This window comes from Arvicola amphibius, chromosome 12 (genome assembly GCF_903992535.2).
Source record: "Arvicola amphibius chromosome 12, mArvAmp1.2, whole genome shotgun sequence".
Taxonomy (NCBI): domain Eukaryota; kingdom Metazoa; phylum Chordata; class Mammalia; order Rodentia; family Cricetidae; genus Arvicola; species Arvicola amphibius.
Genome location: NC_052058.2, coordinates 120,678,689 through 120,701,529, shown reverse-complemented (window position 1 = coordinate 120,701,529; position 22,841 = coordinate 120,678,689). Strand labels below are relative to the sequence as shown.

General features: G+C 53.2%; 1 protein-coding gene across 2 annotated transcripts in view; it reads right to left on the bottom strand.

Annotated features, from left to right (window-relative positions):
- Nucleotides 1-18,964, bottom strand: part of Shank1 (SH3 and multiple ankyrin repeat domains 1) — a 44,551-nt gene extending 25,587 nt beyond the window's left edge. For both annotated transcript variants that reach the window (XM_038313845.1, XM_038313846.1), the window contains exons 1-11: nucleotides 18,710-18,964; nucleotides 18,348-18,551; nucleotides 17,854-17,925; nucleotides 14,934-15,042; nucleotides 14,590-14,741; nucleotides 12,152-12,319; nucleotides 11,647-11,763; nucleotides 5,674-5,751; nucleotides 5,422-5,488; nucleotides 4,814-5,144; nucleotides 3,874-4,067 (exon numbers count right to left, since the gene is read on the bottom strand). In XM_038313845.1, the coding sequence (XP_038169773.1) occupies nucleotides 3,874-4,067; nucleotides 4,814-5,144; nucleotides 5,422-5,488; nucleotides 5,674-5,751; nucleotides 11,647-11,763; nucleotides 12,152-12,319; nucleotides 14,590-14,741; nucleotides 14,934-15,042; nucleotides 17,854-17,925; nucleotides 18,348-18,551; nucleotides 18,710-18,964 (1,747 nt within the window). The remainder of the gene's footprint in view (nucleotides 1-3,873; nucleotides 4,068-4,813; nucleotides 5,145-5,421; nucleotides 5,489-5,673; nucleotides 5,752-11,646; nucleotides 11,764-12,151; nucleotides 12,320-14,589; nucleotides 14,742-14,933; nucleotides 15,043-17,853; nucleotides 17,926-18,347; nucleotides 18,552-18,709) is intronic.
- Nucleotides 18,965-22,841: the final 3,877 nt, after the last annotated feature.

Below are 22,841 nucleotides of genomic sequence, written 5' to 3'. Positions count from 1 at the left end.
TCCCATCCAAAGATCTTAATACTGTTGCTAGTAGCAACAGACACACTGTCTTTTCTGTATCTCCGTATTTTCCCCAACTCTGTCTGTACTTGGTCCTTCACCTATTTTCCCTTCTCAGTCAGTCCTCAACTCTTTCTAGGTTAAAAAAAATCTGAAGGCAAACTGGGGCTGGTAGCACAAGCTGTTATCCTAGCTGCTTGTAAGGCTGAAGCAGGAAGGTTGCAAACTCAGGATGTCCCTAGATTGCACAGTGAGTTCAAAGCCAACCTCTGCGACTTAGTAAGACCCTGTCTCAGAGCAAAAAGTGAAAGAAGGGGAGGAGTGACTTAGCGTTAGGGTGCTGCCTAGAATCCCGTAGTGGAGGACTGAGGCGTTGCTCAGTGATAGAGCCCCCGCCTAGAATCCCCTAATGAAGTGCTGGGGTGCTAAACTTAATGATGGAATGCTTGCCTCCTCACTTCAATTCCAACTACTAAAAGCAACTGAGGATCTGGAATATGGTTCAGTAGATGAAGAGCCTGCCTCCCAAGCGTGAGAACCGAGTTCAATCCTCCAGAACCCACGGAGAAAGTGGGATGCAGTAGCACACACCATAATCTCACTGTGGGACGGTACAGACAAGCAGATCCCTGGGGCTTGCTGGCCAGTGAGCCTAGCCTACTCGGTAAGCGCCAAAGGCGGATTGGTCTTGAGGAACACCACCCAAGGTGGACTTCTGGTTTCTACATAAGCACTCAACTGTACGCATAACTACGCACCACACGCACGCACACACTCATGCACGTGCGCGCACACACATGCACGCACACACACACTCAAAGATGCTGTGGACCACACTTGAAAAGCCTCCACCAGAGCTCAGATGACACTAGCTATTGCCATGAAGCTCCTGGAGACTTCTCTCTACATACCTGTCCCCTCTCCCTAGGATAAGGGGCAATGACGTGAGAGGAAGCCCAGGTCATAGATGCAAGCAGACAACAGGACATCCAGGGAGCTGGGCTCTTGGTTGGTTCTGCCATGCCTGGCTGCTTGGGCTTGAGATCAATCATTTGCTTACAAGACAAACGAGTGCTGATCAAGAGTCAGGTGCTGAGGCAGACGGATGTACACAACCATGCAGTTCCTGCCCTAGGAGAGCTTCCATACCAGCAGCCCTTGGAGGAACACTTACAAATGGAATACTGATCAAGGGGACAGAAGAGGCAGACATGGGAGCATATGCCTGTATCCCTGGCACTCCAGAGGCAGATACAGGAGGATTACTGTAAAGTCTAAGGACAACCTGGTCTACAACAGTGAGTATCAGGTTGGCAAGGGCTACATAGTAGACACCTTGTCTCAAAAAAAAAAAAAAAAAAAAAAAAAAACAAAAAAAAAACCAGGGATGTGGGGATTGGAGAGTTGGCTCAGAGGTTAAGAGCACTGGCTGCTCTTGCAAAGGACCCGGGTTCTACTCTTAGCATCCACACAGCGACTCACAACCATTGGTTAATTCCAGTTCTTGGGGATCTAATGTCCTCTTTTCATTTCTGTAGCACTGGGCATGCACATGGGACATACATTTATGCAGACGAATCATACATACATATAAACTAAAAATAAATTAAGATTTAAAATAAAATAGTGGAGGTGGATGTGAAGGATTGGCTTCCAGGGTTGATTTGGATGATCTGACTGGCTGGGCTGGCTAGCCAGGTGTCCCCTTCCTCCCTCACCACTCATGTGCATCCCTCCTGAAATGTGCACTCGCTCAGTCTAAGAGAACGACCTTTTCCCATAAAGGAGAACCTGTCTTCACTCAAGGGTATGTGAGTATTTGCATGCCCTGCCAGAACCTCTACACAAACTCTCAAATGGAAGTAGGGCTGGACAGATGCCTCGGTGGTTAAGAAAATTTGTGTGTAATCATTAGGACCAGAGTTCAGGACCTAGAACCCATGTAACAAACTGGGTGTCCCACGCATGCCTATAGTCCCAGTTCTAAGGTGGGTAGAGATAGAAGGATTGCCAGGGCTTGCTGGCTTTCAGCCTAGTCTCTGCCTAAAAGAAATAGGCAGACAGTGGCTCCACACTCACACAGGCTAGGCACCATGTATATTCCCATACGCACACACATATAAACAAGCAAATACCTTTTAAAACGGGGGGATGGGCAGAAAACAGTGAACTGAATAATGAACAAGACATCCAGATATCCCTGAAACTTGAGACACCCTAGTAGCTGAGGACACAAAGAGACCATGGAAGGATATTCCACATAAATGGTACAGAATGTTAGAAACCAAAACACGCTGGTTCATGTATGGCACCCCAGCACTTGGGGCTGGAGGCGAGAAGACTGCTGATGGTCAAGGCAAGTCTTGGCTACAGAATGAGTTCAAGGCTGTGCTGGCTACAGCGTGACACCCTACCTCAAGACTGACAGATACATAGATTGCTAGATAAATAGATTGATAGATATACAGATGATAGATAAATAGATACACAATACATGATATAGATACAGCTAATAGATTGTAGGCTAGATTAAAAGTTACATGTTATACACATACATGATAGATAATAGATACATCACACACACACACACACACACACACACACACCTCCCTAACCTTGCCTGCTAAGGGAAAGCAGACCACTAAGTCCACAAAAGATTCAACTCGCTGGGTGCGATCGTCTGAACAAGCTTCGAGGTCTTCCTCAAATCTATGTCCCCTGAAAGACCCTTTCATCCCCTGAAAGGATGCTTGTTCAACCATCACTGGTCCTTCTCTAAGTGGTTATGAGAAGGAAAACTGCCTCTTATGCGGCATTTACAGCATCCAAAGACTGGGCCTAAGAGACGTAGTGACTTTCATGATTCTCCCTAGAGTCTTGTTTTAAAGACAGTGAGACCAGGGCTCGGAGAGGTTGGTTTTTAGAACTCTTTCCTCTAAGAGGTGGTGGACCAGGATTTAAGCTTAGACAGCCTGCTGCTCAGCTCCTGGATAGATAAAAATATGGCAGGAAATTATCCTCTGTTTGATATGAATCATATTCCCATCAACACGCTTCCCTATGTCCAAGGCACCCAATTATCCAGGAATGCACACTGCCCATGCTGTGAAGGCTGCATCCTGTGAGCCACAGGTACTGGCCTCCTGAGAGACAGCCAGGCACGGTCACTTGTAATCCCAGCACTTGGAAGGTGGAGGCAGGATAACCAGAAGCTCAGGGTGCACCTGAGCTACTAAGTGAGTTTGAGATGAGCTTGGGAAACATGAGACTCTGTCTCAAGAAGAAAAGTTCCAGGAGCCTAGAAAATGGTGCAGTCGGTAAACTGCCTGCCGTGTGAGCACAAGGACCCGAGTTTGGATCCCCAGCACCCAGATAAAATGCCAGGAACAGTTGTGGGTGCCTGTAGGCCCCTGTAAGCCCCAGAACAGGAGGCAGAGATAGTGGGTTCTTGGAGCTTGCTGGATAGCCAGCCTGCCTGAGTTTAGTGAGAGACTCTGTCCCAAAAAACAATATGGAGAGAGGATTGAGGAAGGCACCCAATATCAGCCGCTGGCCTCTACATACACACTACACATGTGCACAAACACCAGTACGCACATGGGCCAACACACATTCACTCTTGCATACATGCAAGACCACACACCATAAACAAACATACACACAAAAAGAAAGAAGGAAAAAAACCAAGAAGTTCCCATGAGGCCCACCACATGGCAATCAATGTTCCTCCAAAGTTCAGTCAGTCTCTTCCTCCTGACACTGTTCCATACAGTGCCTCCCTCTCCTCCAAGCCAAAGGGACATCTCAGGGCTCTCTGAGGTCCCCAGCGAGAGATTCCGTTCGCCCTGTACCCACCCAGCCCCGCCCTGTCACCTTTGATCTTTTCGCCTTTACTCAGAGAGATCTCCCCTTCTCCTTGAGCCTGGTATGACTTCACTGCCATGAAGGAGCGTCCGGGTACCGCTGAATAGAGCTTCCTACGTCTGCCTCTGCTGCCCAGGGAGCCCCCAGGGCCACCAGAGCTCCCAGTTCCCCCAGCCGGCCCTTCTCGTGGTGTCCCGCTGGAGCTGCAAACACAGAAGTGGTGAGAGGCACGGAGAGTAGAGGGACGGGGCATTTCTGGGGACAGTCAGGGCAGGGACAGGGACCCAGTGCTTTCCCAAGTTCTGGTATCCTTGGGAGACCAGCTGCACCCCATCTCCTGTCTTCAGACTCCTAGTTCCACCCCTCCCACGATCTGCATAGGCAGCCTGATTCAGCTTCCTGAACCTGTGCTGGTACATCCTCCAGCTCCTGAGCCTTCCTTCAGTGACTCCCAGCTTCCTCCTGGGGCAGGTCCAAGGCCGCGGCCAACTGTTTCCAGCCTTCTCCACTTCCTTGGGACGAGGGCCACACCTCGTGGGCCTCCCTCTCTCCATGGCATTCTTACCAAAGAACGGTCCCCTCTCCTGTTCCCTCAGCTCTCAGCTTCCTCTCCCTGAATTCCTGAACAGCCTTGGACATTATTCCCAAAGCCCCTACCTGCCCCAACCCCCTCTTCCCAATCCCCACTTCTTGCTCTTTCCTCTCTCCTCTTGCCCCTCCGCCATCTGTCTGTGCTCATAGGCTGCAAGCTTTTTCTTCTAGTGTCCCACCTCAGCTCATGCCAGCAGTGAGGCCAGGCATCCCTAACACGGTCATTTTACCCATGAAACAATTAGAGATACAGGTGTGTAGGGGACCGCCACCCTTGGAACAGGAGGTGAACAGCTGGGCTGACTGTGTGGGTGCTAGAATGGCTGGGCCAGCCGCTGTGGACCTGAGTCCCGCCTACCTGGGCCGGCCTCGAGGCTGTCTCTTGGTATCTTCAGGATGTCTCCCTCGGGATGGGGAGCGTGCCCGGGCACCTCGGGGGCTGCTGGCGCTTCGGAGGGTCCCACTACTGAGCTTAGTGCTGGGGGCCGAGGGCTGTGACTGGCCCTGGGGTCCTGAGGTAGGGCCAGGGGTCCCAGATGATGAGGCCCCCGGGGCCGAAAACACCATCCAATCAGGCAGCGCCATGCTTGTGTCGCTGTTAGCTCTCAGCAGTGCTGGGGGTACAGTCAGCCCTGCACCCGGGGGTCCCCGACGGCGGGCTGCATACTTGGGAGACTCCTGGAAGGGCACTGAAAGTGAAGAGTGGTGGTCAGGGCAGGCAGGTGGGATGGGGAAACAGAAGCAGGGAGGGACCAGGAGGGCAAGAGGCTGCGGCAGCAGCGGCGGTGGTGGGAGATGAGAAACGGGCAGGGGCGGTGCTGAGTCATTCCCTCACCCCTCCTCAGGCAGTTTTGAAACTTTGAGGAGTCTGTGTCCCACCCTGACACCCATCAATCGGGCCACCAAGTCTGTGACTTCCAACATGAACCCTCAGCTCCTCCTTCATCCCAGGTCTTTTCCACTCACCCACATCCTGTTCCCGATGGTTACGGATCAGTTCCCCCAACTCAAAATTCCCAGCAATCACAGCCACCTGTAGGAGGGGTAAAGGGAGGTAGCTGCTCAGCAGAGAGCAGGGACAGGAAACATCTGCCTTCCACTCCACTGACCTGACCCTGTCCCTTCTCCCAGACCATGCTCCCCGTGCAGCTTTCCTGACTGCCATTCCTCTTGTCCCCTTGTCCTCTGTGTCCCCTGCCTCAGTTCTGAAGCCCAGACCTGGAAGGGTGTCTGTCCGTTATTATTTTTCACATCCTTGTTTGCTCCACGATAGAGGAGGATCCTGGCACAGGTCTCCTGAAAAGGACAGCGGTGGTCCAGGAGAGAAGGAAACGAATAGTAAGTTAGTTAGCATGAGTAACACAGTTATTATGCTGGGGACTTCAGAAATACTCCGACCTAAACTAGCATTACCCAGGAAAGCAGCCTCTTTGCACTGTGGTGGTCCCAGGGAGAGATGTGTCTAAAGAATACTGGGAAGCTAGGCCTGGGGACTCACATCTCTCATCCCAGTTCATTTGGGAGGCTAGGGCAAAAAGATTACAAGGGCAAGACCAGCTCAGGCAACTTAGCGAACCTCTGTCTTGAGATAAAAAGTAAAAAGTGAACTCGTGATGCAGAACAGTGGTAGAGCCCCTGCCTGGAATCCCCCAGTGAGGGGCTGGGGTGTGATTCGGGTAGACTGTCTGCCTAACCTGCCAATTCCTGGGTTCCATCTCCAGCACAAGACGTATAAATAAACGGGCAGTTTTATGGACTTAGCATGCGAGAAATACATCTCTAGTTGTTTTATGCTGCTTCCTATTGAAGTGATAGTAGCTCTCTGATTTCTCCCACCAGATTCCAGTAGCTGCCTCCTGCTAAGGTGGTTGGGCTTCAGATGTGGCTAAGCCAGAAGCAGCCCTCGGCTCTGTGAGGGGCTCCCTGTCTTGTGTGTCAGGAACTGAACTTCAGAAGGGAGCTCACTGAGTGGCCCGACAGAAATCATGGCGCTTATCTCCCAGCTGAGGAGACTAAGCTCTCTGCATCATTCAAGGTCACGTGGCTGGTCAATGACTGACCCCAGATGCCATTCCAGGTCTGTATTTGTGCATGTGTGTCTGTGTGTGGGAACAATGTGTGTGTGTGTTCTTGTGGGTGACTATGCCCATGTGGGGGTCAGAAGACAACACTGCTTTCCTTTCGCCTTGCTGGAGACAAGGTCCTTTGCTTGATGCTGCCTATGTCGGGCTAGCAGGTCCATGAGTTTTGGGGGATGTCCCTGTCTCTACTTCCCATCTCCCTGTAGGAGCAGTGGGATTACACAGTCACACTATCATGCCTGCTTGTACATGGGTTCTTGGGATTTGAACTTAGGACCTCATGCTTGCATGCAAGTGCTTTTAAGCTTTGATCCATCACCCCAGTCTCCCAAGTCTGTCTTATTGGCACTCCCTGTCAGTCTCAGAAGGCATAGTACACAGAGAGTCAAGGGTAGAGGTCAGGTGGGAGACAGTGGGGACATACAGAGCCCCGTTAGTCACTTAGTTCTCCCGCCCCAACCTCAGTACTTATCACATTCCCTTTCTCCAACCCCGCTGGCCACTTCCTCCCCATAGCAGGCACCCTTCTGCTCAAGGGCCTTTGCACTCTAAAGAGCCGCTTGGAATTCTCCATCCATCGATTCCTACAGAGTAACTCTCATTTCATTTGGGTTTTATAATCTTTTCAGAGAGCCCTTCCCTCACTGCCCTACCCTTTGCTGTCTGCTTGAGACAGGATCTCAGAATAGCCTGTTCCTAGCTGTGCAGCCCAGGCTGGCCCCAAATGCATGCCAATCTTGTTCAGCCTCCTGATTGCTGACAGGAATTTTTCACATATCCCTTCCTCCTTATCTCTCTAAAACTCTCTTGCATGGATTAGTATTCTTCTAAGCCAATATTAACCCATTTCCTTCAAAACACTATATGCCAGACATCCTGTATTCTATATTTCTGTCTTCTATGGGACGTCACACAAAGGTTCTGTCTGTGACCCCAGCCTCCGACAGCAGTGTGCAGCCCATAGGAACTGCCCAGGAACATTTACTCCATGGGGAATGTCATCTGGCCTTTGTCTTAACCCACACTGGCCTGTCTGCTCTGGCTCCCTCGAATGCGGATTTCTAAGTGCCTCTATGTAACATGCCTTCTACATGGGAACCCCCTAAGTGTATACTTTGTTCTTGATACAGGCCTGTTCTGCAGGATGGGATCAGAGCAGGCAGCATTTGTGCCTAAACCCTTGCAGACAGTTCCTGGAGCAGGTGGGGTATGAATCTGGCCTTCAGATGCTGGCGTTTGTCTGTCTGGGTCTGACTGCTAACATCACTTCCTGCAAGTTCGGTTTGCGTTCTTGTTTGTTGTGTGTAAGCACGTATAACCGTGTATTCCCATGCTGTCATATATGTATGTTTTGCATGCGTTGACACACCCCACAGCCCACCTTGAGGGGCATGGGGTTATCACAGTGTGATTCACAGCACCATAGTTTATCCCATGTCTGACCAAGTTTAAATGCCCACATTTTAGTGAGTAGCTCCCTCCACTGGACACCTGGAGAATCTTGTGTTTATTTACAAACTAGCACTTATCTCATGGGATTCTGATTATTTGTTTAAACATTCACGAAACTGAGAGCTTCCTCTATCATTCCTGAGGGCCTGCATTATCTCTGACTCATCTCCCATCCCCAGAACTGGCACCAAGCACACAGTAGGTGCTCAAGAAATACACTTGGAAGAAATAAAGATGAAGGATGTGGAGCTGTCAATCAAAATTCATTTGCTCAAGTCACTCAATTATTCATTCATTTGTTGAGTCATTCAATCTGTCAAAAGCAGCAGCCACCTGTCCAGAGTTCTAAGTCCTGAGCTGCTCACACTTTTGGTAGAGATCCACAGCTCCATCATCCATTCAATGCATTCATTCATTACTCAGAAGTAACAAGGATACTGTTTCTGGGGGCTTGGGACAGAGCAGTCTATGAAATCCTATCCCCATTTTGAGACAGACTCACAGTCTAGGACCGGTCTGTGCAAACTACAGGGCCAAGGTGACAGACAGTAAAGAGTGACAGCCAGACCCAGCCCAGATAGGTGGATGGATGGCAGATGGATATATAAATAGATGGATGGGTGGGTGCAGGGATAAATGCTTGGGTGTAAAATAATTACTATGTTATTCTTGGAACAGAACCAGAACCTACCAGATTCTGTCCCCACCCTTGAGAGGCTCACAGCCTAGGGAGCCTGACCTTTGCCAGAAGACAAATGGGTGGAAAAATGAATGGGTGGACAGACAGATGGGCAGATTGATGGATGGGTGAATGGGTTGGTGGTTGATAGGTAGGTAAGTGGATGGGTAGGTGTGTGGATGAATGGATGGATGGATGGGTGGGTTGTGGATGGATGGATGGATGGGTTGGTGGTCGATAGGTAAGTAAGTGGATGGATGGATGGATGGGTTGGTGGTTGATAGGTAGGTAAGTGGATGGATGGATGGATGGATGGATGGGTTGGTGGTCGATAGGTAGGTAAGTGGATGGATGGATGGATGGATGGATGGATGGGTTGGTGGTCGATAGGTAGGTAAGTGGATGGATGGATGGATGGATGGATGGGTTGGTGGTCGATAGGTAGGTAAGTGGATGGGTAGGTGTGTGGATGAATGGATGGATGCACTAGTGGTGTGTGAATAGATGAGGATGAGTGAAGGGGGTGGATGGTGAGAAGGTGGATGGACAGATGAATGGGTTGTTGGGTGGATGGGGGTGTGAGGATAAATGTGTAGAAGGGTGGGTGATGGATGGGTGTGTGGTAGGTGGGTGCACTGATGTGTCTATGGGTGGCTGGCTGACTAGGATAAGCAGAGAGAAGACAAGGGTGAGAAGTAGAAGATGAACTCACATTTGCTAAGCATCTACTTGATCTGATAACGAGCAAAGTGTTCACCTGCTTGATCCTTTGAAAGATATTCATGACTGACCCATTTCACAGATGGCAGGAAATGGGGGAGCTGAAGAAAGCAAAACAATATGCTCATCTGGTCCTCTCTGGGGAATAGTGGCTGCTGTATAATTCTCTGTACTCAATTTTCCCTTCTCAGATGAATGTCAGCCTTCTGACCACATCCTGGCAATTGACACTGGTGATGATACTAATAATAACAATTATTATCATGGCTGTATTCTAGGGATGAATACTTCATGTATACAATCACTCATCCCTTTCAATCAGCTGACATGACTCCTTTTCAGGGAGGACAAAGTCTCAGAGACTGGAAGGAGCTTGTTCAGGGTCTTCCTGGCTGTGTGGGGCCAGGTCTTTTGTCCTCTCCATCAAAGTACCTGCCTCCGAGTCAGAGGTCCTGCCCAGAAGCGTGCATGAGGAGCAGTAGAGAAAGCAGTAGCCAGCGGGAAGGAAATGCCAGCACGATGTTGGTGGGTTTGAGAAACACCAGTCCTCCCTTGGTGTTGAGCATTCTGCTCGCTGCCACAAGGCGGCACTTGGATACCTGCCATATCCTCAGCACTGAGAGTTCTCAGGAGGCAGAAGGGTCTGGGGCTGTTTTGGAAGACTTCCTGGAGGAAGGGAGGGCAGACCAGCAGCATCCCAGCAGGGTTGTCCTCCCTACCCTGAAGTCCCCCAAGCAGCTCTTCAAGGGCAAGGATCTCGGAGGAGGCTGGAGCTCCAAGGGGCCTGGCTCATCTGGGGTTTCTTGGTACTCAGGTGGCAAGGGGGCCTTAGCTCTTGCTGACAGCAGTCCCATTTGGTGAGACCCTTTCCTCTGTTTTACAGCCCATCTCTCCCCCAAATTCCTGGAGAGCGGACCCTCCACAAAATTGAACTGCTGAAAATACAACACCATCCCCAGGCTGCACTTTTCTCATTCCTTTGTCCCCTGCAAAGGGCCCTTGCTCAGCTGCTTGTCTTTTACACAGCTTATGCTCCCCTGATGGAGCACTCTTTTCCCCTCTTCTCCCCTCATCTGCCCCTGCTGTCTTGACCTCATTCAGAAAGCCACCTCCAGCCTAGTCCATATCTGGCTCCCAAGGGAACATGTTCTCCATAACTTTACTGAACCTAGGATTAGACCAGCAGCTCGGAGCCAAACACAGGGGAGAAGCTCGTTAAACATGATGGGTAGATGAGTGGATGATGGCCAGATGGATGAAGGGTGGGTGGATGGACAGAATGCTGGATGGATGAAGGGTGGGTGGGTGGATGGATGGACAGATAGCTGGATGGATGACGGGTGGATGGATGGACAGAATGCTGGATGGATGACGGGTGGGTGGGTGGATGAAGGGTGGGTGGGTGGATGGATGGACAGATAGCTGGATGGACGATGGGTGGGTGGGTGGATGAAGGGTAGGTAGATAGTAGACAGAGAGATGGATAAGTGAGTGGATAGGTAGTTGGATGATTGTTGACTGAGGTTTTCTCTCCCGCCCAGTAGCTCAGAATCAGGGGGGTGTGGGGGACAATGGTTTTACCCTGTAAAGATTTGTTTCTTGTACTTGTTTAATAAAATATTGATTGGCCATTAGCCAGGCAGGAAGTAGAGGTGGGGCAATGAGAACAGGAGAATTCTGGGAAGAGGACTCAGTCTACAGTTGTTACCCAGACACAGAGGAAGCCAGACACAGAGCAAGCAAGATGTGACTGCCTCGCCAAAAAAGATACCAAACCACATGGCTAACATAGACAAAAATTATGGGCTAATGTAAGTTATAATAATTAGTTAATAAGAAGCCTGAGCTAATGAGCCAATCAGTTTATAACTAATGTAGACCTCTGTGTGATTTCTTTGGGACTTAACAACTGTGGGAACTGGGCAGGACAGAAACCTGAGTCAACAGAAGATGATTGAATTACGGGTGGATGAGTGAGTAGGTAGGTGGGTGGATAAATAAGTGGATAGGTTTGTAAATGGATGGGTGCAGAGCTGGATTATAGACGGATGAGTGGGTGGATGCGTGAACGGGTAGGTAGATAGATAAGTGAGTGGGTAGGCAGGTGGATGAGGGATGATGGATTGATGGATGGACGGGTAGATGGATGGACAGGTGGATAGAAACTGTGAATGAACAGAGGTTGCAGAGCTAGGAGGCTTGAGTGAGCTGGTGTGGAACATGTCTTTGAAGGGGCAGGTAGACGTTTCTGGGGCTGACCTTGTTGTAGAGAGCACAGATGTGCAGGGCTGTGTTTCCTGAGGCATTCTGGGCTCCAGGTTCAGCCCCATAGAAGAGCAGGTGTTCCAGGTGCTGAGAGTGGCCCCGTTGGCAGGCCTAGGGGACAGGGAGTGGAGAGGCCCGATTAGACCTCATCTGAACCCTTCCAAGGCCCTCTTCCTTGAGGTCAGAAGACTGTATCCACATCCCCTTCTATTTTTCGCCCTTATTCCTGTTCTGGGACCCAGGCCATTAACTTTCTGACTGTAAGCATTCAGTCACTCTGATGTATAAATACCCAGGCTGGCCCTTCAAGTGAATCAAGCACCCAGCCTCTTCCATGTCCTTTCTCCAAGTCCTTTTACCTTTTCTTCTGTGCGGACTCTGTTAATTTCACTCTCCTCTCTGTAAGGAACTCTGCCATCTCTTTTGCATCCCAGCCCTTGGATGCTGCAAAGCCCAGGTATCCAAGCTCTCCCCAGTGCTTGGGACTGAATCTGGATACCTGGTGGATTTCCTGCCAGCCGTTCTCATCCGCAATGCCCAGCTGGGCCCTGTTGTACAGAAGTAGCTCGCAGCAGCGGGGGTCACCCCCCACCATAGCTGTGTGGAACAGGGGGGTCAGCCCTCGGCGGTCCTTGTAGTTGGGGGAGCCCCCAAGGTCCAGAAGTGCCTAAGGAGGGACAGACAACTCAGGAAGAAAGGACAGATGGAAGCTCTAGTTTTAGGACGCTGGTAGGGAGGTGAGCCTTAAATGGTCCATATGGGCTCAAACCTGTGTCATTTCTGCTCTGATGCTTGTGTATGTGTGTGTGTGTGTGTAGAGGAGGCCAGGAGTCGATGCTAAGTATCCTCCTCAATTGTTCTCCACTTTATTCTTTGAGGCAGAGTCTCTCACTGAACCGTAAACTCACCAATTCACATAGAAAAGCTGGCCAGCAAGGCCAGGCATCCTCCTGTCTCTGCCTCCCCAGCACTGAGACTACAGGCACGTGCCGCCAAACTCTGCTTTTCTGCTCGTGTGCTAGAACTTGAACTCAGGTCCCCATGCTTACATAGCAAGTGCCCCACTGACAGAGCCCCCTCTCCAGCCCCTCTGACAGTCTTAGAGACAACGAGATGAGGCAGATGCCCTCACAGGACCCTCTCACTCTGACACACGGCTCACCCTTTCTCTAGGATGCGACGGTGGGTGGCCACAGCCTTGGGCCTTTTAACACAGGGAAGAATGGGGTCTAAGTTTAAGAACGCCCCTCACCAAGTGTGGGAGCACTACACAGACACCCACAAAAGGAAGCCTGGGAAAGGCAAGGCTGGGGTAAACTCAAGTTTGAGACAGCCTCCTTGAGGGTGGGGGTTCTAGGGGAAAGAGAGAAAGGGTGAAAAGGGCGAAGTTTAAGATCAAGTGTTGACAGCTGTCCCTGTGTAGACAGCTCCACAGCAGCTCTTGTGTGGTAGGACACCACAATGACCTGTGGTGCCATTCAACATGGTGGCCACAGGGGGGCGATGAGTAGCTGACTGGGGCTAGCAAGACCATGAAGTGTGATTTTAATTTTATTCCATTTTAATTATGTTAAATCTAAACACCCTGGTGTGACCAGTGGTTAGGGGACTTGATAGCAAAGATCTGGAAACACAGAGGTACAGAAAGAACATCCATTAGTTCTGGCTATAAACACCAATTCTTCATGCCAATGTTTGGCTACACCAAGGGGCTCTTTGGGAAAGTATGAGCTAAGAGGGATGGGCCACTGAACTGGGGCACCTGTGCACATGTGTGTGTCTCAATCTTTGGGAGCAGCCAGCGCCAAAAGAGAGACCAGGTGACCTGGCAGAGACAGAAGAGAGAGTATGTAAAATGAGGCTGCACGCAAGGGCTGGGGTAGGGGGTTGGAGAGCCCATGCAAACATGAAGATCTGAGTCTGATCTCAGTGATCCGTGGAAAAAGTGTTGCACGGCTGCAATCTCAACACTGGAGAGGTAGTGACAGGTGATTCCTGGTCAGCTGGATTAGCCTAACTGGGGAGCCCTGTGTGCCAATGAAAGCTCCATTGGTTCTCCATTGGAGAAATATGGTGGCTAATCCCTGAGGACCAATAGCTAAGGTTGTCCTCTGAGTGCCACAACTGTTTATGCCTGCTCATGGGTTACACACATATGCACTTGTACACACACACACACACACAAATGAAAACTTCACACAAATTCGTTCTGTGCATTTTGTGGGCACATAGGGCTTATTTGGAAAACCACATTTTGTTTCTCTGTTGCGAGAGTCCCATGACACCTGTGCTAGCCTGAAAACGCACTATGTAGTCAGGGTTGACCTTCCACTCCTCCTCATTCTCCTTCCTCTACCTCCCAAGCGCTGAGATGCCAGGCTTGTGCTGCCACACCTGTTTTGGGAGAAGTGTGTTTTGTATCTTAGTTATGAGGAGAAGGATTACCTGTGAGAGGATGGGTGGGTTGGGAGACGAAGGGCTAGGCTAGGATGAACACAGGAACAAACCCAGGGTATGCATGGAGATGGTTTCCCTGGGTAGCAGGAACTCACTGTCTATGTTCTAAGGCCTTTAAGGGTAGGTATTTGGGGAGGCAGAGGTAGGGTGCACACTGGCTGGACAGAGGGTAGGGGGCCATTCTGAGTGCCCAGGGAAGAGGCTGAGTCATAACCAGCTTCTAGACTAAGCTGGGGCACCTGACAAACAGAAGTGGGAACTGTGTATCTGTCAGTGTGCAGAATCCAATGGTGTGGTGGGGACATGGAGGTACCGTTTGGGCTGGAGGGCAGTGAGACAGGATCTCACGTAACCTAGGCCAGCTTGTATCCCTGAGCGCTAGGATTGCAGGCGTGTACCTCAGACCTGGCTGACAAGGGATCTTTTGAACAGAAATGGGAAAGGAGGAAGGTCCCCATCTGGGGACTCCAGCAGCCTCACCGTGAGTGCCAGGCAGTGCCGAGCACAGGCAGCCTTATGCAGTGCTGTCATGCCATCCCGGGCTCTGAAGTCTATGTGAGCCCCACCCAGGCACAGCGTTCGAATCACCTCTACTGAGCCTTCCGTCTGGGCCGCCAGGGTCAAAGGTGTCTCTGAAGGGCAAGAGAAGATCCTCAGAGGCAGAACTTTGGGCCGCCAGCCCTTAGACTCCACCCCTGGTCTCCTAGCTAAGCCCCCTACAACCTTGGGTCCCTTGGCCTCGCTGAGGTTGAGGATGTGTCCCTGGCCTCTCTACCCAACCCTGCTCCTCAGCCCAGTCCTTCACAACCCACGCCTCTTCCTACCTCCTGAATCTGAGTCATGGTAATTGGGGTCCAGCCCCTTGTCCAGCAGCCTCGCCACCTTGTCGGATGTCCCGAGCTGCACATATTCCAGGAACTTCTTCAACCCCGTCTGAATCGTGTACAAAGAAAGACAGGGGAATCAGGGAGATTGGGGATCGAGTGTAGAAAGCAGCAATCAGAGACAGCACCCAGGGGGCACACAGCCAGCACCTTCCCAAGGCAAAAAGGAAGTCTGGTGTGGCGGGTCGTGCCAGTCATCTCAGCATTTGGGGGCAGAGACAGGAGGATGATGAGTTCTAGGCCTGCCTGAGCTATATAGTGAGACCCTGTCTTAAAAGTAATATTCTAAAATAGAAGGGTATGGTGGTTTGAATGAAGATGGCCCCTATAGGCTCATAGGGAGTGGCCTTATTGGAGGAGGTGTGTCACTGAGGGCGGGCTTTGAGGTTTCAAAAGCTCAAGCCAGGTCCGGTGGCTCACTGTCTCTTCCTTCTGCTTGCCAACTGGGGTGTAGAACTCTCAGCTACCTGCCCAGCACTATGTCTGCCTGTGTGCTACCATGCTTTCCGCTATGGCGATAATGGACTAAACCTCAGAACTGTAAGCCAGCCCCCAATGAAATGCTTCTCTTTGAAAGAGCAGCTGTGGTCATGGTGTCTCTTCATAACAGTAAAACCCCAAGACAAGGGGAACTGTGCACTGTGTTGAAATCCATCCTGGTTACACACGTTCTTAAAGGAATACATCCCTACTGTTACTGGTTCTACACACAATCCATAAGAAAACAATTAAAATATCATGTGCTTACAGCCACGCCTACCAACCTGAATCTGATCCCCAGAACACACACGAGATAAGAAAACTGAGCTCTACAAATTTTCCTCTGACCTCCACATATGATCGATAACATAAACATGCCATCTCCACCCCAAAACCAGACATGCACAATAATAAATAAATAAGTATGTAATTACATCATGGGGGCTAGAGAGACAGCTTAGCTGTTCAGTGTGCTGCTCCTACAGAGGACCTGAGTTCAGTTCCCAGCACCAACCAATGGCAGATAACTCCAACACCAGGGGGGTCTGATGCTGCTAGCTTCCTGGATCACATCCATTCATATGCATATACCCACACACATACACATACATAATTAAAAAAATAAATCTAAAAAAAAGACACAGTGGAATTGCACATGGCCACTGGCTCCCAGAGTGGCTGGCACAGGGAGGGAGGGAGAAGGCCTGAAGGGGAGGAAAGACGTGAACAGATGACGGTGTGGGACAGGGGAGAATGGACAGTGTGGGACAGGGGAAAGGAGAATGGACGGTGTGGGACAGGGGAGAGGAGAATGGATGGTGTGGAACAGGGGAGAATGGACGGTGTGGGACAGAGGAGAGGAGAATGGACGGTGTGGGACAGAGAAGCTTTGGGGAGAAAAAGAAGAAGGAAGTTTCTTCCCACTAAATTTGAAGAATTGCTTCCCTCTGGCCACATCAGCCTGCTAACTTCTTCCCAGCTCCTGGGGACCAGGGCAGACACAGGGAAGATATCACCCAGGGTCTGGAGGAGGGAAAGCACCCAACAGAATAAATGTGGCTGGAAAGGGAAGGCAGAGTGTGTGCTTGATGGAGATCTAGGACCGGGGAACCGTGGGCGTCTATGAAATGCTACCCAGGCAGGACCCTACGTGCTTCTGAGCAGAGAAGGCAGAGTTAAAAACGGGCTGAAGATGGCTCAGTGGTTAAGAGCATTGCCTGCTCTTCCAAAGGTCCTGAGTTCAATTCCCAGCAACCACATGGTGGCTCACAACCATCTGAAATGTGGCTCACAACCGTCTGAAATGGGGTCTAGTGCCCTCTTCTGGCCTGCAGGCATACACACAGACATAATTGATAAACAAACAAAGAAACAAACAAATAAATAAATAATAAAATGGGCCAAAGGGCTAGTCACTCAAGCGTGAGACCCTGAGTAGAAAAGCCAGGGGTGATGGTGTGAACTTGTGATCCTGGTGCAGGGGGTGGTAGAGACGGGCACATCCCTGGGGCTTCCAGGTCAGCTAGCCTGGCCTACACGGTGAGCCTCAGACCAGTAAAGGACTGTATTAAAAGTAAGGTGTAGCCAGTGAGACAGCTCATCAGATATGGGTGCTTTCTACCATGTCTGACCACGGGAGTTCCATTACCAGGATTCAGATGGTGAAAAGAGAAACGACTTTCCCCAAACTGTCCATTGCCCTCTGGCCTCCACATGCATATCCTCCACCACCACCTCCACCACCACCTCCACCACCTCTACCACCACCTCCACCACCATCACCTCCACCACCATCACCACCTCCACCATCACCACCTCCACCACCACCACCACCACCTCCACCACCATCACCCACCTCCACCTCCTCCACCACCACCACCTCCTCCACCTCCACCACCACCACCACCCACCACCTCCACCACCTCCACCACCACCACCACCACCTCCACCACCACCACCACCACCTCTACCACCACCACCACCTCTACCACCACCACCTCCACCACCTCCACCACCCTCCACCACCAATATCACCACCTCCACCACCTCCACCACCAATATCACCACCTCCACCACCTCCACCACCTCTACCACCACCTCCACCATCACCTCCACCACCTCCACCACCCCTCCTACAAATGCACACACCAGGCAGATGGCATTGCTCTGGGCAGGTGAGGCCATAAAGGGAAGTGGGAGGGGTTATGGCGGAGATAAATGGGTGTCTCCAAACAGAATTCAAAGTTAGATGGAGGACTTGGCGTAACTGAGGGGCTGGCAGAGGGGAGAGCTGCTGAGGAAATACAGAACTAGAAGGTGATGGAAAGGCGCTCTGGGTGCGGGGGGCACACCCAGGAGAGGTCTGTGCCAGGGTACTCACCTTCGTGTGCAATTTGGCCAGCTGTTTCTCATCTAGGTTGGTCTGTTTGTAGACTCGTGTCTTGTAGCGGAACTGAGACCAGGGGTTGGGTATGAGGAGACACAGATTCGTAATTAGAGTCCTTGCTGGGGAATAAGTCAATGTTCCTCCTTTCCTCCCAGAATGAGTTTAGGGTTAGCATGGAAATGGCCCTAGGTAGGGTGACCTTTCCAGGAGTACCAGCCATCGAGGTCTATTGCACTATAACCCCTACCTTGTAAGTGTAACCCCTACATACACTGAATGTTCTAGAATAGCTACTGTAGTTGGAATTCCCTCACCAGTTGGTGGTATAAGGAGCTTAGGGGAGGAAGGCGGCAACTCAGCTGGTGATCTGGACTCAGGATCTCTCCTATGAGTTTTCAGGAAATCTTGAAGAGCCCACTGGGGTTCTCTTGGAATCATAGTGGATATGTTCCAGGGCATGACTGCTGTTAAGAGTTCTGTGGCCTTACCTCCAGGTAGGGTACCCCCTTCTCAAAGGACTGGGGGTACTCTCTCAGCAGCCTCTCCTCTTCCAGGAAGTTGGCATCCCGGCCTGAGGTGGCCGGCTGGAACAGTCCGTAGTTGAGCACGTCCTGCAGGCTCTCACTCAGAGCACAGAGCACTTGCTGTTTGGCCGTCCAGATGGTGGCATCGGGGTTGAAGCGCAGGCATTTCTGGTGGGAGATAGGATGGCCAGGACTAGGTTGTGTCAAGAATCTGAGGGTGAAGGGTAGGTTGGAAAAGGAGTAGAGTCCAGTTGGAGCTGGGATTGGGGGTGGGGAAGGAGACTTGGTCAATATGTCTATCAGCTGACAGGTGATTGGCCACTCACCGTCTGGTGCAAGTCAGGGATGCCAATCCTGAAAACCATCATGCTGAAGTGGGCGTCGTCAGGGACAGACATGGAGCGTCCCTGGAGGCCTCGGGTAGAGGCCAGGTTACCAGGTGCTCCACTGCCCCGGCCCCGAGTCCCCTGGGGGCCTCTCCCTGGCCCGTCTGGGGAGCTGTCGGATTCTGAGGCCCCCTCGGGACACTCGCTGGCACTGTGGCGTTCCTCGTCCTCGCTTGTCGCGGGGCTGTGGGTCATCGTGGGGCCACGGGGCGACGGGGGACAGCAGCATCACAGGCAGCTGGGCAAGGCAAAGGCGACCCTCAGTGTAGAGCCACTCAGAGGTTACTAGTACGGCTCAGTGACAGACACTGTGGAAGCCTGTTCCGTCTGCCCTGGGAGGCAAGGGAGACTAGACACACCCTCGGGCCTCTGCACAGACAGGTTCACACTCTGCAGCCTTCCCGGCACCCTTCTCCTCCCTGTCCTTGGCCCTGCTTGCAGCCCCCACCCCCCTGCGCTCCACTTTGCTGCTGACCCAGGTGTCCCAGAAATCACAGAATCACCACGGGAGCTACTGGCCCACTTTGTCAAGCCACAGAAAATGAAGCTAAAATTAACTAAGGACAGACAGGTGTACCAATCCACCCCAGTATCCTGCCCTCCTGGCCATAGCCTGGCCTCTTCACCCCAGGGAGGCTAAGACTGACTTTTATAGTAAAGGCGAGATGGAGGTGTGAGTTTTGAGCCTGGGGCAGCAGGAGGTGCCCGAGAGCTGGTGACTTCACTGAAGTGTGGCTGACCACGTTTGGAGGGCTGCTGGGGAATGAGCTGTCCCTGGAGGGGATCGAGGGACACAAATGTGGGTGGATGGACAGAAAAGAGAAGTTCCCCCGAGCTGTACCCAGGGACCTATGAGAGGTTACTGGGGCATTTGAAGAGGATATGTGGGTGGAGGCGATACAGTCCAGGTGACAAGCTGTGGTGGCCTGGGTGGGTGTGGGCTGCGGCGAGTGACCTGTGGGTGTGTTTCAGGGCTGGCACAGCAGGGTGGGTGGGTTGGCACTGTTTGGTACTGCTGGCTCCACGGAGGAGAACTTGGATTGGGTGGGGTGGCTGGGGAGAGGGCTAAGAACTGAACTGCAGCGACATGGGACCAGGAGGTGGGGAGGGTCAACCCTCTCAAAGTGGCCTGCTGAGGGGTGGCTCCTTTCCAAATGCGATCCTCTTCTCTCCTGTTCACCACCCCCCACTCCCCACTCTAGAACCGGAAAGCAGAATGTCTGGTCTGGTCCCTCCCACCCCACACCAGGCCCGGCTCCTGCACCGTTGCCATGGAGATGGGAAGCAGTGGAGGGTACTGCTGACTTTGGGGGAGTGGGGATGGGCTGGGGGGAGGAGGGTTGGGGAAGGAAAGACGAAATGTTTAAGGAAGAGAGTTCCAAGAACTGTAGGCGAGCAGGCATCTAACCGCGGGCTGAGGACCCCTCCCCCTCTTGGGGACAGAGCTCCAAAGTCCCCACGCCCCAGTTGGCCCTGTTGCCCAACCTGCGGGGCTCCGGAGGAGACTCCGGGCCTCCAGTTCAGTCCGCTGACCGCCCTACACCACATACCACCTGGCAGTATGACCTAGCCACTCCCCCTCGGCTGACCCTGGCTAACATCCCTCTGCAGCCCCAGCTCTACAGGAACCGGTAGCAGGTGGGATGAAAGGTCAGCATGGGCCAGGCACCAAGAGCGCGGGCTCCACAGCCCCAACACCCAGGACAGCTCGGGCCCCTCCCCCTCCGGCCTTGAGGGAGGGAGCGGGCACACTCCGCCGGGGCGGCATGAATCAAAAGCTCGGCGGCTAAGAATAGCTGGCACGCAGCTGGTACCGAGACGGGCTGAGGGATCGGCAAGGGGCGGGGGGAGCTGGCGATGGGGAGAGAGGGGGTGCCCTGAGAGGCTGCGGGGGGACAGGGGACGGCTGGCGTGGCCAGGAGCCGGGCCCCGGGAGAATGAATGGAGGTTGAGGAAGGCGGGAGCTGGGGCTGAGGCAGGAAGGCTGGTGAGGGGACAGCCCCAGGTCAGAGAGGGAGCTGGGACTGGGGGCGGGAGCAGAGGGGGCGCGCCGACCCGTGGAGAAAGGACCGGAGGTGCGATGGACACGCGAGGCACGAGTGGGAAGGAACTGGAGACGCCTGTAAGGGGCGGCGGGTCTAGGAGGCGTAGGATGCTCTGGCCCAGACCCTGGGCTTGGAGGGGTTGGGGCACCAGGGTGACCTAGGGGAGGGGCTCAGGTGCGCCAGGGTGGGCGAGGCGGGGGAGTGGCCGAACAGGGTTGGGAGGCGGGGACCGGGACCCAGTGGTGGCCCTGAAGAGCCTAGGAGACCAACCACTATGGCTTAGGGGGCGCAGCACGTGGGGGATGGGGCACACCCTCCCGGCAAGGATGCTATCTGGGACGGGGCACCCGGGACTGGGTCGCAACCCAATTTGATGCCACCCGTAGGGGCCACGCTCCCTTCCACACCCGCACTCCCCCCCATACACACACCCTAAATGCACACCCAGGCTGGAGCCGGCGCCAGGCCAAGGACATCCGGGGCGCCCCCGCCCTCTCCCGCAACCCCAGTTCTTGCAGCTGCACCCTACCCCAGAAAGCCCCTGGGGTGCCCCGTGCCCTTACCTGCCTGGCGGGGCTGCTGAGTCCCGGTCGGCGGCGCCCGCGGCCCCTCCCCCCTCCCCCCACCCCCCACCCCCCCGTACACGGGGGACCCTCAGGCCATGCCCCACCGCCCCGGAGGGCGAGCGGGCCGGGGAGGGGGCGGGCGAGGGCTGGGGGGAGGGCGGGGGGGCCGCGGACCTCACCCCCCCCGCGGGCCGGGCCCGGCCATCCGCAGCGCGACCCCCTTTCTGTCGCGCCCTTGCGCCCCTCCTCGCCCGCCCCGGGGCTGGGGTCCGGCCCGGCTACAGGCGCCGCGGCTCCGGCCGGCGGCTCTGCCTCCTCCTCTGCCTGGGGCCGCCGAGCCGCCGCCTGCTCCCGCTCGGCGCCTTCACTGCCACCCGGCTCGCTCTCTCGCACTAGCTGTCTCTCCCTCACCACCCGGTCTCTCTCTCTCTCTCTCTCTCTCTCTCTCTCTCTCTCTCTCTCTCTCTCTCTCGCTCGCTCGCTCGCTCGCTTGCTCTCCTCTCCCTCCCTCCCTCCCTCCGCTACTCTCTCCCCTCCCTCCAGAAGCCCGCAGAGATATATCGCCCCTCCCCGCGCCCCCAAACCTCGCCCATCCTCCCCCCCCAAACGCGGCTCCGCCCCTCTCCCCTCGCCCTCCTCCACCCTTCATCTCCACTTCCCCATCCCCAAACCCAGATTCCACCCCTGCTTACCCCCTTGTATCCCAAATGGGGTCCTGCTCCTCCCAGAGGAGCCCCTCTCCCAGAATGCTCCCCACTCTTTCTACACATGGTGGGGTGCTATTTGTATTTGTCGAGAGTCTGTATATTCCCAAAGTGAATGCTCAGGGTTATAGACTCCTGTCCTGTGGTTCCCCCCACTGTGAGCGTGCATACACACAAACACACACACACACACACACACACATGCATGCACGAACCTTTTCATATAGGCCCCCACACACGGAAGTACCTGAGACAGGCATATGTCCCTTCTCCCTACTGGTTGGTCCTATAAAGGAAGCATACTCACAGCTGCCTACTCCTTAGGGCATGTCTGTCCCATACATAGGACCAGAGACACTCACCTGGCTTCATGCACAGTGTCACACCCCAGTGTCACAGCATACCGACAGCACCCTGCAAGATTTACCCACACCATACTCCAACTGCCTGCTCAGATCTGCCCACAGAAGCACACGGTAGACAGACAAGCGTGCTGTCTGAGAGAGCTCACCCACCCCCTGTCCATCACAGGTGTGCACACCTGTTTGACTGCACACCCCACTCATAGCACCCCCTCCACAGCTATCCCTGAGTACGGGTGCCAGATTTAGGGACTTCTTTCCTATTCAAGCACAGAGAGGCTAAGTAGCTTGCTGCAGGTCACCCAGCTCTAAAGAGGTTCTGTCAAGAATGAAGAACATAGAGGATGTCCCTGAAGTCTCCAGTGGCCTGCTATGGTGTCCCAAAGAACATTGTG